Source organism: Umbelopsis ramanniana (genome assembly GCF_025399195.1).
Source record: "Umbelopsis ramanniana AG unplaced genomic scaffold K450scaffold_21, whole genome shotgun sequence".
NCBI classification, from domain to species: Eukaryota; Fungi; Mucoromycota; class Umbelopsidomycetes; order Umbelopsidales; family Umbelopsidaceae; genus Umbelopsis; species Umbelopsis ramanniana.
In genome coordinates, this window is record NW_026252107.1 from 226,794 (window position 1) to 245,777 (window position 18,984).

General features: G+C 42.2%; 3 protein-coding genes across 3 annotated transcripts; 2 read left to right on the forward strand and 1 right to left on the reverse strand.

Moving 5' to 3' along the window:
* Positions 1 to 3,089: 3,089 nt before the first annotated feature.
* K450DRAFT_173608 (uncharacterized protein) lies at positions 3,090 to 4,322 on the forward strand (the record flags this gene model as incomplete). The annotated part of the gene is made up of 5 exons (XM_051584179.1): positions 3,090 to 3,189; positions 3,271 to 3,328; positions 3,417 to 3,599; positions 3,676 to 4,095; positions 4,166 to 4,322. The coding sequence occupies 5 exons, from the start codon at positions 3,090 to 3,092 to the stop codon at positions 4,320 to 4,322; spliced, it is 918 nt and encodes a 305-aa protein (XP_051445501.1).
* A 606-nt stretch (positions 4,323 to 4,928) lies between these two features.
* K450DRAFT_271065 (uncharacterized protein) lies at positions 4,929 to 6,805 on the reverse strand (the record flags this gene model as incomplete). Its single annotated transcript, XM_051592990.1, has 4 exons — positions 4,929 to 5,559; positions 5,643 to 6,218; positions 6,287 to 6,685; positions 6,756 to 6,805. The coding sequence occupies 4 exons, from the start codon at positions 6,803 to 6,805 to the stop codon at positions 4,929 to 4,931; spliced, it is 1,656 nt and encodes a 551-aa protein (XP_051445502.1).
* A 2,848-nt stretch (positions 6,806 to 9,653) lies between these two features.
* K450DRAFT_237333 (uncharacterized protein) lies at positions 9,654 to 18,280 on the forward strand. Its single transcript, XM_051588407.1, has 17 exons — positions 9,654 to 10,099; positions 10,185 to 10,900; positions 10,966 to 11,058; positions 11,169 to 11,951; positions 12,025 to 12,049; positions 12,129 to 12,600; positions 12,676 to 13,055; positions 13,136 to 13,727; positions 13,804 to 13,969; positions 14,058 to 14,993; positions 15,084 to 15,910; positions 15,982 to 16,146; positions 16,224 to 16,694; positions 16,761 to 17,484; positions 17,563 to 17,682; positions 17,755 to 17,894; positions 17,972 to 18,280. The coding sequence occupies exons 1-17, from the start codon at positions 9,823 to 9,825 to the stop codon at positions 18,084 to 18,086; spliced, it is 7,002 nt and encodes a 2,333-aa protein (XP_051445503.1). The 5' UTR covers positions 9,654 to 9,822; the 3' UTR covers positions 18,087 to 18,280.
* Positions 18,281 to 18,984: the final 704 nt, after the last annotated feature.

Below are 18,984 nucleotides of genomic sequence, written 5' to 3' on the forward strand. Positions count from 1 at the left end.
CTACTTCATTGATGAATATGGCAATTTAATCTCCATGTCCGATGATGGACCCACCATGTCCCTTTACATTAAAATGAATACCTCATTTCTAGAACTATGCCAAAGCTATAGTGTTGGTCTCCAGCTTCTTGTTCTCGAAATTTCTGTAGATTTTGCATAAATGAATTGGTTCAACTGATTCAAGGCTCCGGCTCCGTATTAGTTAGTGTTATAGAAAATAAGAGAAACTCTAACAATATACGGAACATCATATTTGTTCTGCAAGTTGCGCGATAAAACTCAAAGTAGAATTTCAAAGAAAATGTAGTAGCGAATAATCGCCACGACTCGGTTAATTGGGACGCGAATGAAACTCTTGAGTCTTCTCATGTCTTCCATTTTAATTTAGAAAATAGCGACGAAGGAAAGAAAAAATAGGAAATTCTATGGCTATGCCAAATAAATCGAATAATGCGGTAGAGTAGAGTTATCTTAAATTCGTGCATATACGATTGATTATCTACTCTTTTTCTGTACAGCACTGAAGTGCTTTCCAATAAAAAACATAACATTTGTTCCAAACTAAACCACATGTTCGCATTTATTTTTTTAATCACTTGAATTTCTATTCTTGCCGCCAGTCCCTATTTGCCGATTGATATTACTGGCTTTCACCGTTTCCTTAGAGAACATATAGAAAGCGTTTGGCAAGGATTGTGATAGAAAATTCGAGGAACTTCTGTGCATTGAGATATTATTACAACGCCCGCATGTCCTACGTTTATTGCGACTGAGAACAATGTATCTATATTGATTTTGAATTTTTTTAAAGTTATCATGACTGGGATTACTAAAGTCGGCAAAAAACTACAGCACGTACATATTATCTAGCCAAAGTATTTGCCAGCGACAACGGTCGTAGTAGCGTATTTTCAACGTATTCTCTAGCACATACATCTAGTCACATTTATCGTAAGGTTTCATATTTAGTGTTTGAAGAGCGAAGTATGCCTCATAAGCGGCTACCAAGGAACGCCTCTGTTCCAGTACGTTTACCAAATAATCGGAATGCATTGGGCATCATAATTGCAGAAGTATCCGAATAAAGTAAACGGGAGTTCATCTCATTGTAGAACCCGCTTTTGTCCTATTTCATCGAATGTTTGAGAATAACTCTGAAAGGCGAAGAACAACTAACCGCCACCTTAACGAACGCTATCGATTGATATAGAATGCATTAGAAGTATTATGTATCATAGACCTGACATTCCTTCAAGGCGAATATCGCGCAAGTGCTTTGGTGCGACATAGTAGACTGGCAAAGCAAGCAACTTCCAAAGCGTTCTATATGTAAACTCCGTCCAAGCTATCGTCGTGACCAAAATTACTAAGTTTTATCACACTAGATATGTGGACATACTGTGGTAAACCAGCGCCATACATACACGTTTTTTTCAAAGCAAAGAACAACATAGATGCTCTTTAGAACCCAATAGATATTTTTTTTTTTCAGTCTCAATTTGCCCCGAATTCTCAAACTCACTAAAACGTACTGATGGTCGTAAAAAATAATATATTATGAGCGTATGTTATTTTAAGAAATTGGGCGGATCACCGTCGTCGGTCGACGACAGTGGTGCTGTACGACTTCAGATACCTTTACCTTACGATTTCGAAAAGCTTCACTGCACAATGAAGCTCAATGAATGCTCACTTGAAAAAAGAGGTTGTCTCAAAATTTGCAAAGCTTGCCAACATCTGTCGATACCTAACAGTACCATATATCATAGTGTTCTGTCCTCCTTCGCCCAGCAAGAGTACCAGTTTATATTTGAAATATGTTGAGGAGCAAGAAGATATCATTATGAGAGTAAAAAGGTGAAAATCAATATGATCGAAATGTCCCTGGAAGTGATTTCAGTCTACACCTTTGGTTTGCAGTAAAAGAGAGGGCTGATTTATGAATGTACAAACTGGGTGATTTTGATCGTACGTCTTTTTCTGCTCAAGTATTCGGCTTGATTCGCTTCATCAACTATTGAATACCTCAGATGTAGCTTCTCGGCTCTTCTCGTTAAATGAGTGGTGAGGTTATAACTCATCGGCCAGGACTGGTTTCCTCGGTGAAGCTTGTCCGATACTTACATTTGTTTTTGCCGGAAACGTACTGAGCATGAGGATCATCACTTTATTTTCACAAAAATCACCAGCGATACTTGGCAAAGCCTAAGCCTAGCTTATTTTAAGTTTGGCTGACTTTTATCCAGGGAAATGGCAGTGGGAAAACTAACTGATAATTGACATGAGAAACCTGATGATTGGATGTATTTGCCACATCCTTTCAAGTTCTGCCTATGCAATTTGATTTTGTTAAAGTCCTCGCACTTTTCGTATTGTTGTCAGTTGCGCAGACGAAAGATACTGTCAACCTTCCGTCTCCAGGCAACCAGCTTCTTGAATGACTGCTTTAATTTCAGGTCACGTTTTTGATTCAATCCCAATCTTTTTTTTTTTTTTTTTGTAGGAACCTATAATCCACAAGCTCATTCTGTTCGAAAACACTGAACAGACCACAAGTATATCCAACATGGCAAAAGATAAGCATAAGAAGAACCAACCACAACGCCATGATCCTCTCCACGTCCAAATCAACGAGGAGAACGACTTCACTCACGCGCCGATCCGAAAGCAACCAAGACAAAAATTTGTAGATCGAAGCAAGAAAGGTGACGATGACGAAGAGGTACTTTCAGAGGAAAGAAAAATGTAATGCCGTCAAAGAATGTGTTCTCATTGCGATTATTTGCTAGGGTGACGGATATCTTGATGCTAAGATGTCAAAGAAAATTTTGAAGATCGCAAAAGAACAACAAGCCGATCTTGAAGGCTCGAAAGGGTAAGCAAATAGATTGCAATAGTTCTCTCTTCAGCTTTGAGTAACACACTGAACTCCTCTTAGTGCATCCGAATCACAACCATCACAAGTTTCACAATTCGCAAAGTCTGTTATGGAAGCTAGTGATGAAGAATATGACAACTACAGCGATAATGAAGTGGAATATGAGGAAGTTGAAGTCGACGAAGCGGATGCAGAGATCATGAGCAAATTCATGCCATCAGCTCCACGTGCTCAGAAGACACTTGCAGATTTGATTATGCAGAAGATTGAAGCAAAAACTGCTGCTGATTCTGGCAACCTGGAGATGAACGGTGAAGGTTAGTTGCATATCCTCTGAATGTCCTTGCATACAAGGAGATGATTGGTTTGCTTACCATTTTGCTTTTAATTAGAGGATTTAGATATTGCACCATTAGGCTTGGACCCAAAGGTTGTTGAGGCATATACCAAGTAAGTATTGTCATACAAAACGCTACGCTATGTCAATCTGTGTCATCAACGGTAGGCGGCGATAATAACCTCTGTAATTGTTATAAAGAGTTGGAACCCTTCTCAGTCGGTACAAGTCAGGAAAAACGCCCAAAGCTTTCAAAATTATACCATCACTTGGAAACTGGGAAGAGATTCTTTATCTGACACGACCTGAGGATTGGACTCCTCATGCTACATATCAAGCTACACGAGTTTTTGTGTCCAATTTGAAGGCCAAGCAAGTCCCCAAGTAAGCATATACTAGATGGTTCACTTTTTTAACTACGTTTTCACCAATATACTGATGTATCGTCTCTTTCTTATAGATTTTTCTCTCTTGTCTTGCTTGATCGCGTCAGAGACGATATTGCAGAAAACAAGAAGCTCAATTATCAATTATACATGGCTCTCAGAAAAGCCACTTACAAACCATCCGCTTTCTTCAAAGGTATCCTCTTCCCACTTTGTGAATCCGGTACTTGTACTCTGAAGGAGGCGGCTATTGTTGGTAGTGTCATTTCCAAGATATCCATTCCTGTTCTTCACTCATCTGCCGCTCTACTGAGATTGGCCGATATGGACTATACTGGACCCAACAGTTTGTTTATTCGAATACTTTTGGATAAGAAGTATGCCTTGCCCTACAAAGTTATCATTGCTCTGGTTGAACACTTTTGCCGGTTCAAGAATGACTCTAGAGAAATGCCTGTCCTCTGGCATCAATCGCTGCTTGTCTTTGTACAGCGGTAAGTGGTTTTATTCATCGCATACATAGCCAGCCAGTGAACAGTTTTTTAATAGTGAGCTCCTTTATAGATATCGACAAGACTTGGTGTCCGCACAAAGACAAGATCTTTTGGAACTTGTAAAGGTGAAGTTCCATCACGGCATTACTCCAGAAATACGGCGAGAACTTAATAGTGCATTGGCAAGAAATGAGCGTGATGAAGACGAAGATATGATGCTAGACTAATCGGAATCGCTGAATGTCTAGCAGAGGCTCAATCAAAATCGTAGAACACAGAGAATAAATCAATACTCTTCATCTCATTCATACAAGGCACTATATAATAAAAAAAATTGATCATTTTTGCAACATTTTCTTTTAATCTGAAATAAATGCCAGCAAACTATAGAATCTGCATATTCTATTTTTTTCTTTTAACGTTCTTCTTGTCCTTTAGAAAAAAAAAAAAAAGGTGAAGGGGGTTGAGCAACTATACAGCCAATGCAAAAGTGAGCGATGATGAACAAGTTGTTGAAAAGCATTTATACTGCAAATTACTCATGTTATGTTTGCCTTTCTCATAGTGCAACTAGGACATCCAGTCATGATAATGTGACATCTATGTGTATTTATTGTCAATAAGGTATTCATGGTTGATTAAAAATTAGGGCTTTTGATTCGTAAATGCTTTGAAATATACAGAGAATCAAGTATCTTCTGTGGAAGATACATCCCATTGATGCAATACAGCGAGGCAAAGTCCAGCTAGTCTAATGATATGGTTTGTGTCATAAGACTAAAACCGTTTGAAGGTTATGAAATGGGGGAATGAATAGCGAATGCTAAAGGTACTTAGTGAGCGGCATCAGCACCGGCTCTCTTTTCGTCATCAGACATGGAGTTGTCATCAGCAAAAGCGTACTTGGAATAAGCTCTAATGCGAGCACCATAGATGAAGAAAAGGAATGGAATAGCGCAGCAGAGAAGTGCGAGGAATGCAAGGAACGTACTGGCCCATTGGTAACCCATACGGTGATACATTTGGGTGGTAAAAAGGACAGTAGAGGCACCCCAGAAACTACGGATAAAGGTCTTAGCGGCCAAAGCTGAAGCAGCCAAATGTTGGTAGGAGTCAACCATGTAATTATTGGCAGAGTTATACAAGAAGATGAAGCCAAAACCCACGGGAAGACCACCAATGGCAGGACCCCACCAAGAAAGTTGAGGGTATGAAGTCCAGGCGAAGATGAACAAACCGATGGGGACGAGCCAGCAGCTCACCATCATAGGGTAGAGTCGAACTTCAGCCGGAGGCTTTCCATTGTACTTGGTCTTGGAGACCCATAGATAATGCTTGTTAACCAAAGGTGCGGCAGCAGCTGAGCAAAGTACACCAATGGCAAGAGGAATGAACATAAGACCAGTATCTGAGGCGGACCAATGCTTTCCTTCTTGAAAGACAATGGGATAAGCAACAAAGAACCTAAAAGAGATATATGCGGATGATCAGTTTTCAAGCCACTATTTAAGGATGGATGAAATGCTTAAACATGAAATCGAACTTACATATAGAGAAGACCATACAGGACAGACATATAAAGGGAGATCAAGAGGACGATAAGTTCACCAAACAACAACTGGAATGGGCGGATCAAGAAGACCTTCATTCTCTGACCAAAAGGTCGCTTATCAAGATCTTGCTCAGTAACGTATGTTTCGTCTCCAGTTTCCTTTCTCAACTTGGCAGCACGTTTAGCGAGGATAGTTGGGGCATACGTTTCGGGGACAGTGGTCACTAAGATGATATAGATAGCTCCGGCAAGGATAAGAGTCATCCAGTATAACCAGCGCCAGCCAAGGTTATCACCGATGAAACCACCAATGAGAGGACCGATAGCAGGGCCAATGAAAGGAGCGGCACTGAAGGCAGCCATAGGAACACCGCGTTCTTCGGTTCTCCACAAATCAGCCAAACTTCCTCCAACAAGAGTCATTGGTGCGGAAAAGGCAATACCATCAATGAATCGACAGACCAAAAGTGTACCAATGTTCTTGGCGACAGCGCAAGGGATGATGAAAATGACGGCAAATCCTAAAGTTGTAACATAAATGATTTTTCTTCCTAAAACTTCACTCATAGGACTGTAATTGATTTCTGTTAGTGATTTTGGATGCGAGGCAAATGAAAAAAGTTACTCTTGAATACATACGCAAAAACCATAGGGCCAACGCCAAAACCGACAACGAACAAAGTGACGGTTAAGAGGGAAACTTCTTCTGATACTCCAAATTCTTCGGAGACACCTCCGATATCGGCCGTGACAATAGATGAAGCGAGGGCAACAATGAAGCAGACCATGGCAATCACCATGGTACAATACCACTTGTAAGCCTTTGACCAATTTTTAGGATTTTCCTTGTCATCAATTTCGAAAGTCACCAGCTTATATTCAACTTGATGGCCAGTAGCTTGAGAGAGTCTGCGTGTGACAATATTTCCCGTAGCGGTTTCATGAGTGTATTCATCCATGTTTGCATTTTTACTGAGAGTACGGTAAGGGAGGTTGGGATCCTCCTCATTCTCTATCCGGCGACTTTGTGTCCTGTAACTGATATATATGTTATGATTAGTGACATGTGGAAAGAAAGAATCAATTATGATTCCGTTGGGTCACCTACATTTCATTATCATCTAACGTTTTCGAAGAAGCATTGCTTGGAGTAGTCATAGTGATTTGCTTCTATGGAACAAAGTTGGATTCAATCAGTGTGTCAGCGCGCCTTTATATATGTTATGTCGCTCAGTTCGGTAAAACTGGATAATTGTGTTTAAGCGAACTCCGCTGTCGCTTGTTAAACTACGCTAGATGTTCTTTTCGAGGTGTCCTGCTTAAAAGAACATACACTTATGCTGATATATCACATACCATTTGATATCAAAAACGGATGTTGCTTAATGCATTCTACCAGTGTACAAATTTATCATGATATGCCACAGTAATGGCATTTTAAGGGCTCTGGTCGATCATTTCCCAAAAATGGCAGTCGGCTGAAGGAATAGGAGGGCTTCGGAATCCAATCAAACGGTAAAAACGTGATATTGTTACTGAAAGAAGAGAGCCACTATTGCCATATGAAATCAACAGGTACGCTCAACGAGATATTTGTGATAAGTTTTCGTTCAAACCCTTGTTGAATGCTCAAGCAAGCAGCTATTTAATCCGTATACCCTTTCGGAGGGCCATGGGCACATGCTGCACATTTACGACAAGCTTAGACTTGAGTTCGTTTCTATTAGTTCTTCAATGTTTTTATTGGTCAATGTATCATCATGTTTCAGTTCAGCTAGGAAGCAATTTTTTTTTCTCTGCTTGATCTTCCTCCAAGGCGGAGATACTGTGAAGCGTCCCGATGGTAAATGTGCGGGGTTGAAAGCTTCCTCCGTTTTGACCATCCTTCCACTCACAATCTCTTGTCTCGAACATAACAGTACAAGTGGATTGTTGGCCATAGATTATACATTAATGGATTCTAGACAAACGAATGGCTGCCTTTGAATTCTGAGCAGCATTTGGCTTAACGACCCAAGCATTTGTTGCTCAATATTTAGAATGCTTTGATTAAGTTTGTTGCCCACCTATTATCAGTCACTGGCTATACTAAATTGCGGGATATCAACAGGTCGTAAGACCATTTCAAAACATAGTGGGCATGTGTGATGTGCAGAAAGTAGGTTTCAACTCCATACGTAATGGTACCAAACCTGACATTATCAGTAGAGATTACCTGTGATGTGAAATTAGGATAAATAAGTATAAATCTCAGGCAAATACCTTCTATGCAAAGGACTTAAGTACGGAATGACAATGAATGTGAAAAAGGCATGGGAGGGAGTTCTCTACATCAATTATCGTACTGGGAAAACTAATTAGCCATGCCTGGAAAATGAGATTCAATGGAGTGAACAAAGCTGGATCAAGAGTATAAACCATAAACACCGCTCTGCATTAAACTCCACCCGTTACCCAGGAACCACTCGCTCGGAGGACCGAGGCCACTCTTTTTCTGTTATTTTGTTTCAGGTAAATCAAAAACTACGTTTTAGAAATTGCCATGCTCCAATCGAATCCCTTTGCAGTCATTCAAACAATGTATATGACATTGAAACCATAATCGTCATTCTGCTTCCATATCTCCCAACTACGATCTGTCGCAAACCAATATCCGGAAATATATATAGGCATTAAATGGAGATATGAGAATACGTTATCGAACAGACTTTTGATTACTCTAAAACGTTTATTGCTCTTCGACATGAACTACTTGTGGTCAGTTGCAGTTCTGACAATGGGGCAGGTCTCCGATTAGCCAGTTTTATTACATCGCGAACCAGAATATGTACAGCAGTATTAACTAATAAATGTATATTATCGGAGGTCTATTGAGGACTTTATTTCAAAAGCCAATTTTGAGTAAGTGAAGTGGAACAATTGAATGTTTGTGGTAACTGATTAAGGAAGCTTGGGAGGAGGGAGAATTTTTCTGGTATAGCTATGACATATGGTTAGAGTCAGGGAAAGCTCCACATACCTATTTAAAGTGGCACAACAACCCAAGGGAAGTTTAGATTCTAAATGCTAAAATAAATGGCGAGTTCTAGACGCAAGTGGAATCACCTAGTGCGCAATCTGACAACATCAGCCAGTTTCTCAACAACAACAACAAATCGAAACTAAAAAGCTGTTTTTTGTTGAAAATTTTGTCCATGAAACAGATGCTCAAAACTAGCCGGTTACGTGCAATGTTGTCTAGCACCATCATGCCCTGCTGATTGAAGGTCCCATTCTCCGAGCTCCATACAGTCCAGGATTGGTCCTACCGTTCGCTGGCTGTGACAAATTTTCGAAACAGAACTCCGACTGAAGCAGAGCTGTCCATTTCAAACGTTACAGGAGAGGTACATTTCCGTCCGCACGCTTAACCAGTAACGCGAGTATCTCTCTTCAACCTTGTCGTTGATTTCGCACACAATCCACCCTGCAGTATAATTTTCATCTTTATTTATTACTATACTTTATATATCGTCTCTATATTCACCGTAGCAAAGTCTATTACACTAGAAAAGATGTTCAGTCTTTCAATCTCAGCAACGGTGACGTAGGAGGAACCAATGAGCCGAAAAGTCGCATCGGCCAACACTATGCGGACGAATGGCAACATAGCACAAGAAGTCATATGATACGTAATGGTGGCTGATATTTTGTAACAAGTACCGACATTCTGTAACGATGCAGCAAGAGAAAGTGTGTTCCGTCATTTTTGAGTGTTATCGGGAAAGTAACAACATTGCAAATGATTCGTGGCATAAACAAATTTTTTTGAGGTGATGACTGAAAGAGAACATCATCCCACCTCGACACTACAGATGACGCCATAGTAAGGGGAACGTTGAGAAAGGTGGTAACAAAAGTTGCTACTACGACGTGAAGCACTGGATACGAGCGCAAATACTTACATTTTGAACGTTTGTATGAAATTGCTAGACATGTTTTCCAGCTGCTGAGTCGTCTTTTCATCAAAAAAAAAAAAAAAAGAACGGCCCCCACCTGAGCAACGAATTCCCAATTGCGGGAAACCAAAAATCATGAAAAAAAAAAAGGGCATAGCACCCGCAGCCAACGAATAATTGCCCCTACTCTCCAATAGGAAAAATCCTTACCCTCCAACCGTTGTAGAGCCTTCGCAAATGTCGCACGCCGGGGACTCTGGATCAGCTCGATCCGTGAATGATACCTCGGCTCATAGTTTCTATAGCGACGACATGTTGCAAATGCAAGGCTACCACTTTAGTACGCCTATATCAGGTTCAGATACTGGCGAGAGCAACGATTTTGCAAAAGGTTACCGGATTGCTGATCGAAAGCCTGTGGTCGCTAAATTCTCTTCGAACACACTGAAGTTAGAGAGAGAATATCACACCCTAAGACGGCTGTATCAACAGCCAGATGGCCCAAAGTACATTGGTAAGTTTTGTCCAACCACTCATCCTTTCGCACCGTCAGCATTGAGTCATATAACCAAACGTAATTCCACATTTTCCACTATTAGTCCAAGCTCTCGAACGCATCAATGTACGTAATGGCATTACTGTCATAATATCGGCTGATGAAGGCACTAGTCGATTCGATCGACATCGCTTGCAATCCGAGGACACCATAAAAACTGGAGAAACTCGGTCATATTCACTATCCACTTCCACAACATCTGAATTCAACTCAATTGATACTACATCTACTTCAATCGTCATTCACCCCGCCCCCTCTGAGGCTAACACGCAGCAGTACGACTTGGCAACCTTTCTTCGCTTTGCTATCAAGTGTACCGACTGCCTTGAATTCATCCATAGAAATAATACAGTACACGGCGAATTACGCTTGAGTTCTTTCTTTTGGAGCGAAGAAGACGAAGGAAAAGTGAAGATTGCCAGCTTTGGTCAAGGTGCTCGAAGCTTCGAGTCTTATCTTACAAGCGAAGGCTGGCGCAAAAATTTTAGCTCCAAGGATGGCCTAGCAAAGCTCAGAAACACTCTGACCTACTTGAGCCCGGAGCAAACTGGTCGAACAAATTATATTCCTGATCATCGCGCTGACATTTACTCGCTTGGTGTAATCTTCTTTGTGCTTCTCGCTTGCAAAGAGCCCTTCGAAGGTGGACCTCTTGATATATTAAATGGCATCTTGAGTCGTAGCCTCACTCCAATTCACGAATTACGTCCTGACGTTCCCGCTGTTATTACTGAGATTATTGAAAAGATGACTGCCAAGGTATACTTTTATCCTTTTTCCTTTGCTGTCTCGTGTCGTCAAGTCTAATAGTTTATGTATTTCAGTCACCTGATTGCCGCTACAACAGCGCTATTGGCATTAGAGAAGACCTCAAGGAGTGTCTAAGACGATTATCTGCTGGTACAGATTCATATGAAGTATGTCATATATACCTTTATGTCAATGTTGCAAACACTGTAACAGGTCATTTCTCCTTATTGTATACACTCATTTCACCTCTTGGATTGACCTTTGTTTTTGCTTTTAGGCTATTCAGACATTTCCATTGGGCCAGTGTGACGTTGCTTCCATATTCACTTTGCCAAGCATTCTCTTTGGTCGACAAAATGAAATACATCAAATTTGTTCAACCATACGAAGGACGGCTGGTTTCTATAACCGGAAGCGATCGAGCCGAGATCGATCGACTGTCACTGCAACAGCAACAGAATCTTCCAACTTGGCAAGTGATCTGAATCCAAGCAGTGCTAGTGTAGTCGAATCTATTAGCGATACATCAAGCGGTCTTGGTGCTAATGTGCAATACGAGCGATCTTCTCCAAGCCATGAGAGCATGGCTGGGGAAAGCGAAATGTCCGGTAGTACCAACCGAAACTATGGGTCAAGGAAATCGAGCTCTTTGCTCATGGCCATAACTGGACCAAGCGGTGTGGGAAAGTCGGCTCTTTTCAATGCAGTCCAAACTACGGCAAGACACTATGGTTACTTGGCCACTGCTAAATTTGATCATAGGAGTCAAGTGCCTTTTGCTTGCATTGCCCGCTGTATTTCTCAAATTTTACGCCAAATCATGTCCGAATCAAGTGATACAAATGTCCTCAATGTTGTCAAGGAAACCCTCGAAGCCCAATATGTCAATGTTCACAAATTGTTGGAATGGGTCCCTGAATTGTCGTTTGCTATGTCTGAAATGGAGGATGAAGACAAACCTACCATCGCCGATATAGCTATTTCTGACAACAGAGCTGAGCTTCACTTTGTGTTTGTTCAAGTCATTCGTGCATTGGCCCAACACAGGATGATTACTTTGGTAAGCAGATCTACCTTTTGGGTCAGCCACCTGTGCCTTTTTAATACTAACGCTGTTTTCTTTACATTGTCAGTTTTTGGACGATCTTCACCAAGCCGGTAAACTCAGCTAAATTAGGAGGAGTAAAACCGCAGTGTTGTGATCGAGCAATAATTAACGCTTTATACGTTTTTGCAGATCAACCATCTCTGGATCTATTGTTCGCTTTGATCGCAGCCAAAACCAAAATTCTCTTCATTGTTTCATACCGTGAAGAGACCGTCAATGAGAAGATCACACAGATATTAGAGCTGGACAAATCAGCCGTTCAGCATATTCATCTAGACAACCTAGACATGCCAGCTTTGACGGACTTTATATGTCAGACTTTGCACCGCTCCGTTCAAACCGATGCCGAAGCGGTTGCCCCTCTTGCGAATTTGATCTTCCGCCAAACAAGAGGCAACCCATTCTACACTTGTCAGCTTTTGCGGGCGTTTGCTGGCAAGGAGAATTTAATTTTCTTCAACTGGGACGAAAATAAATGGGATTATGACACGGCTGGAATTGAAGCGTATATCACCTCTGGCGAAGAGGGTGCTTTAGATTCTGACTTGGACGTCAGTTACCTTGTAGCACGTCTTCGGGAGTTGCCATTAGACACTCAAAGGTACGCCCAACTTCACATAGGATTTGTCAATTGACGGTTTCCGATACTAAATACTATGATGAATTCAACTTCCAGATTTCTGCGTTATGCTTCCTTCATAGGCAACACTTTCTCATGGAATGCCATAAATTACCTCATGTCTTCCAGTTTTGAAGACGACAATCCCCATGAGGAGGAAGCGCCCACAACTGCTGCATCCCTTTCTGCGATTCACCCACTTGTCAAGTTGGCGCATACATACGACGAAAGCCACACTCCTCGCAAAAGTCGTTTATCTAAGAAGCGTAGTGCAATCAATGGATTGCAAACTGCTTTACAAGAAGGCATGATTGTTCCTCTTGACAAAGATGAGTTTAGATGGAGCCACGATCGATTTTCTCAAGCTGCAATGTCTATGGTCACTCCTTCGGTGGGAGAGCAGATACATTACAAGATTGCCGTATACTACTTGCAAGGTAATATATGCGGAGCTTCCATGTTATGTACTTTGCTGTGTTTCTTTACTCACCATCCATCACAAAATTGAATTACACAGACCCGGAATGCGACTCGGTCATTGTCGCAGATCATCTTCTTCACTGCGCTGATTTAATCTCCACTTGCTCAAATAGACCACACTACCGCGACATATTGTCCAAAGCTGGCTGGAAGCAGCATAATTCAGGAGCGCACAAATGCGCATTAGGCTATGTCAATGCTGCTTTACAGTTAATAGACGATGATCCTTGGAAGCCTTCCACGTACGATCAGACGCTTCACCTGTACACTCTAGGAGCTAGCTTGAGTTTGGTTGTTGGTGATAGCTCAGATACCGAAACATACTTGGATGTCATCTTTGATAACGTTACCGAACCCATGGAACGTCTTCCCGCCTATCGCATCAAGGGCAGATACTATTATGCTAAAGGCATACATGACGATGCACTCAATGTCTTGTTTGCTTGTCTTGGTGAATTCGGAGTCACGTCTATCAAGGCTGACCCGCCTCGAAATGAAGTGGATGAGATTTATTATAGTTTGAAGAACGAGTTGACCACCATCGGCTTAGACGAAGTAGCAAAGTTAAGCAAATGCAACACCGCAGACAAGGTTAAACATCAAGCGTTACTTGGCATTCTGGAAGAAACGTAAGTTTGGTTTTATACAGCATGTCTGAATGGATCAATGTATTTCATATTTAACATATTTTCGTACTCCATTTAGACTTAATGTTGCCTACTGGCTTGGCAAGCAAACGTTAATGTTTTATATCGCGGCAAAGATCATTGATATCTCAATTCAGCGTGGTGTAGTGGCTTGCACTGGTATTGCTTTCCAATGGCTAGGACTTGCGGCTGTGGAGTTTTACAAACAGTATTCTTATGGCCATGTAAGTTGATATACCATATTCATCTTTGGAACCCATTGTTTTTTTTTTTCCTCCTCATATCTCCCTAACCCTCCATTCGTTCTCCTAGGATCTCGGCGCAACTGGATTGGCGCTTGTAGACAGAATTGGAGGGAATGTTGAAAAAGGAAGAGCTAAACACACCTATGCCAGCTTCCTCGCCATTTGGAAATACCATGTTAAAGACGTCATCCCTGTTATGGAATCCGGAGCTCGATATTCCGCAGCTGCTGGTGATCGCATCTACACTTCATATGGGCTTCTTCAAACTGCTATGTTCACGTTCTATTCTGGCATGAACTTGTGGGATGTACTTCAGTCGGCAGAAACGGCTTATGAGGAAGTCCATACCTGGGCACCATCTATCGATACCAACATTTTGATCATTTCCCTCTTACGTACTATCAAGGCACTTCAGGGCAAGACTTACATAGCCGATGCAAAATGTGTGTTTGATGGCGACGATGGCTTCAATGATGCTCACTTTGTGAACGAAATATGCCTTCATTCTGTCAACCCCGCTGTGCCAGTCAACTGGTACGAATCTCTCAAAATGCTTCCACTTGTGCTCTATGGGCACAGCGAAGAGGCCATACGAGTTGGTGACCAATGCCACTTTGAAAGTCATAATCATCCGTGCCAACGACATACCCGATTCATGATGTTCTTACATTCGCTGGCTATCATCGATGTTATTCGCAGGACGCCTAATATGGATGGTCGCAATCGCTTTCATTACTTGAATAAGGTGCAGCAGAATCAGAGGCTTCTGAATGAATGGGTTCAGAATAGTCGGATCAACTATGAACTCTGGTATGTCCTCGTCGAGGCTGAAACGATCTCCCTTCAAGATAACTTTGTAAAAGCAAGTAAATTATACGAAAAGGCTATGGATTTAGCTCGAGATGGGCACTGGATGCTCGAAAAATGTATAACCCACGAATACGCTGGCGAATTTTATCTACGTAACGGAATTGCAAACGTTGGAGTTGCCTTATTACACAAGGTATGTACCCAGAAAGGGAGAGGCAATGAGTATTATTTTCGTAACGCATTCCTTTATACTCATCGTCTGCGCACACTTCACCACCACTAGGCTGTCAAAGCGTACACTGCTCATGGCTCCTACGGAAAAGCCCAGCAATTGAGCAAAAAGCATCATTCTGTCTTTGTTCTCGTGGAAGACGATGAACCAAAGGAAGTTAACGCTGGCGTACAGACTGATGTGGCTCCATTACTAGGACACCGTGATTCTTGGGGTGAACTGTCCATGTCCAATATACAACCAGCTGCGTTACCCAATCCTCAAAATGGACTTATATTCAACGATCAAGAACCTACTGACTCTGTCACAGCGGTGACTGCAGAACAAGCACTTGCGACGCTGGATATTGTTGACCTCGCCTCCATTCTGAAGAGCAGTCAAGTCATCTCTTCTGAAGTGAAGTTTGACAGTCTCCTGAAATCCATGATGACCATTATCTTGGATAACTCGGCGGCTGAATGTGGTGCTATTATTGTCAAAGACGAGTACTTCGGTATCTGTGCTTTTGGCACTCGCCATGGTGGCCCGTCAACATTTGAGCCACCCAAACCTTTGCGCGAAGAAGAAGACATGATTTCAAATCGTATTGTGCAGCACACGTTACATACGGGTGAAAGCACCTTGATACCCAATGTACAAAACGACCCAAGATTTGCCGTTGGTTCATGGTTTGAACGAGCGGGTATCAAGTCTATCATTTGCTTGCCAGTTCTTCACAAAGGTGTTCTTGCAGGCTGCCTTTATTTGGAAGGCTCACCTGGTATCTTTACGCAACGTCATATCACTGTTCTTACTTTGCTTTGCCAACAAATGGGCATTTCTTTGACCAACGCTTTCTTGTTCAAGTCCATTCAAAAAGTCACCATGACCAATGTTAGGTAAGTTGTCTCCCAACAGAGTTTGTACACCACTGTATCACCCCTTCTAAGTCACATATGTCGTACTACAGAATGATCGAGACGCAAAAGCTTGCTCTTGAGGAAGCCAGAAAGAGTAAAGAAGACGCACTGCGTGCTACTCACCTTCGTGAAATCTTTTTGGCGAACATGAGTCATGAAATTCGTACACCTTTCTCAGGTTTCTATGGCATGATATCGTTGTTGTCTGAAACACAGTAAGTATATCGTTTACGGGTTTTTTATTTTCATTTGCATGTTTTTGTAAATCTGACCGCTCTACTATCACAATTAGATTGGATGCAGAACAGCAGGACCTTGTCAGAACGGCTAAAGAATCGTGCGAAATGCTTTTACGTATCATTGACGATTTGCTCAACTTCAGTAAGCTGCAAGCTGCGAAAGTCACTTTGGATGTCTCGCGCATTGTTTTAGAGGACGTCATTGCCGATGTGGTTGAGATCTTGATAGCGATGGCAGCTCGCAAGAACCTGACAGTCGTGTATTTTGTTGATGACGACGTCCCGCCTTGTGTCATGGCTGATGGAAACCGACTTCGCCAAGTGCTTATGAACCTCGTCGGCAATGCCATCAAGTTCACCAACCAAGGCCAAGTGGTTGTTCGATGCTCTCTAGCCAAGCAGGTGCCTGAGGAACCTGGAAATGTCGTTCTGTTGTTTGAGGTTGTCGACAGCGGTATTGGTATCAGTGAAAGCCAACTAAAGGCATTATTCAAGCCCTTCTCTCAAGTCGATGGCAGTACCACGTGAGTATCCCTTTTGTCGTCTATCCGCTGCTATCCTTTTTTTATTGAATCATTGCAATTTTTTAGTCGTCTCTATGGTGGAACAGGTCTTGGCTTGTCCATCTGTATGCAGCTAGTTCAATTGATGTCTGGTAAGATCAGTGTAACGAGCACACCTGGTGTAGGATCCAATTTCTTCTTTACTATCAAGGTTCAAACTGCGGACGATCCGGCCCACGAGAATCTGGAGTTGGAAATTCGAGATGATATCAAGGGTCTTACCAAAGCGCTTGGAAGACCTCGTATATTGGTCGGATCCAATGCGAAGTCCATGATCGAAATGATGTGCGGGTTTATGAAATCGTTCGACGTGACCAGTGCCAACTCTTTCCCTGCGGTTATGGCGGAATTGTCAGAAACATCCTACGATATCCTTATTCTCGATTTCCCTATTACTGCTGAATTCGCCCAACAGGTCCGGGTAGTGGAGTCAGGCACTCAGTGGCAAAACATGTGTATCATTGTTTTGCATTATCCCAGTGGTGATGTTTTGCATTTGCACCAAGATAAGTCCAATCTACTAGAAGTTTCGGCCAAGCTCGTTCGCATGGCCATTCCTGTTCGACGCCTCAAGCTGCTTCGGGCGATTGCCGATTTGCTCAACCTTGCCCCCACCAAAAAGGCATCAAGATCTATCAAGATGTCTAGTGTATCGCAAATCTACAGTCCCCAAGAACTTGAGTTATTCAAGACGGTCAGAATTCTGATCGCTGAAGATAACCCGGTTGCCCAAAAATTGCTGTTTAAACAGGTATGCGAAAGTTAACGACCTGAACAGTGAAAGGGCATTGTGAGCTATTTGACTGACTAGCTACTTTTGTTTCCCCAGCTTTCTCGTTTAGGCTTCAATGTCGATTGTGCTAACAACGGTCTTGAGGCTGTAGTTCTATGGGAGAGCCACCCCGAAACATATTATGCCGTGGCTCTATTTGATCATCATATGCCTGTTGTAAGTAACGACTGCTCATATCTCACCCTCATTTGATGGTTTCATACCCTAATCATACTGCGGTTTTTATAGTGCGATGGCGTGGAAGCAACGAAACGTATCCGGCATACCGAGAAGACCAGCAACCGAAAGCGCAAGCTACCCATTATTGCCTTAACGGCAGATGTTCAACAAACGGCGCGCGATGTTTGTTCCTCAGCCGGCATGAATGGGTAAGTGCTGACTGACCTTTTTGAAGCTACCGCGATGTACTTGTTATTCTAACGCATGTGGTGTTTTTTCTTTGCAGCTACCTCACCAAACCCTTAAACCAAAATAGCTTGGCAGAATTATTGAGACGCTATTTGATTGATGAGCCAGCTAATGCTTGCCTAACAAGCCTCTCTGAGGCGATAGAAAGTTAACTCAATGTTACTGTATTATATTTTTTACCACTATAACTCTAACTCGTTTGCATTTCCCTTACAACCTTCTAAATCCAGTCATTATCTATTGCTTCATAGCTTAAACTGTTTTTTTTTTACAACATCTGTTGTTGACCCTTGTGTAATCACATGTAGCTTATGATCACCCGTAATATTCACTGATACTTTTTTTCACAACGGAAGTCTCCAAAATAGTGATGTGAGATATCGCTTTTTTTATTGTATTATGGTACGATGGACATAAGTGTTTTTTGTTTAGGCAATCAACTCGACAACTAAGTAAGAGAAAAAGGAATTTAGTTTTTTTCATGCAACGAAGATTTGGACTAGCATCAAGGAAGCAAACTTACCACCACCAGCAGCCTTGATCTTCTCTTCGGCGCGGCGAGAGACGAACTTGGTGCGGACAATGACGGGCTGTTCGGGCAAACGACCCTTGGCAAGAACCTTGTGGAAACCGTGTTGAAGGGCATCAATGACAGCGACCTTCTCGGTGTTCTTGTACTTGTTGCGGACATCCTCACCAACCAAAGTCCAGATCTTGTCGAGGTTGACAATAGGGCGATGGAACTGGTTGTGGGTCTTATGGAAGTATCTCATACCGACTTTACCGAAGTAACCAGGATGGTACTTGTCCATGTTGATACGGTGATGGTGCTGACCACCAGCAAGACCACGACCACCAGGATGCTTTCTATGCTTTCCTAAAAGGTGAATGATGGTGAATGGTGTAAGTTTGGCCGGTGCATTGTTGGGGCCATTTTATAATTGAATGATTCAGCTAATGTATTTTTTCTCTCACCAACACGACCGTGACCGGCTGAAACGTGTCCACGCTTCTTCCTGTTATGATGAAGTCTGGTAGGCTGATCGATTA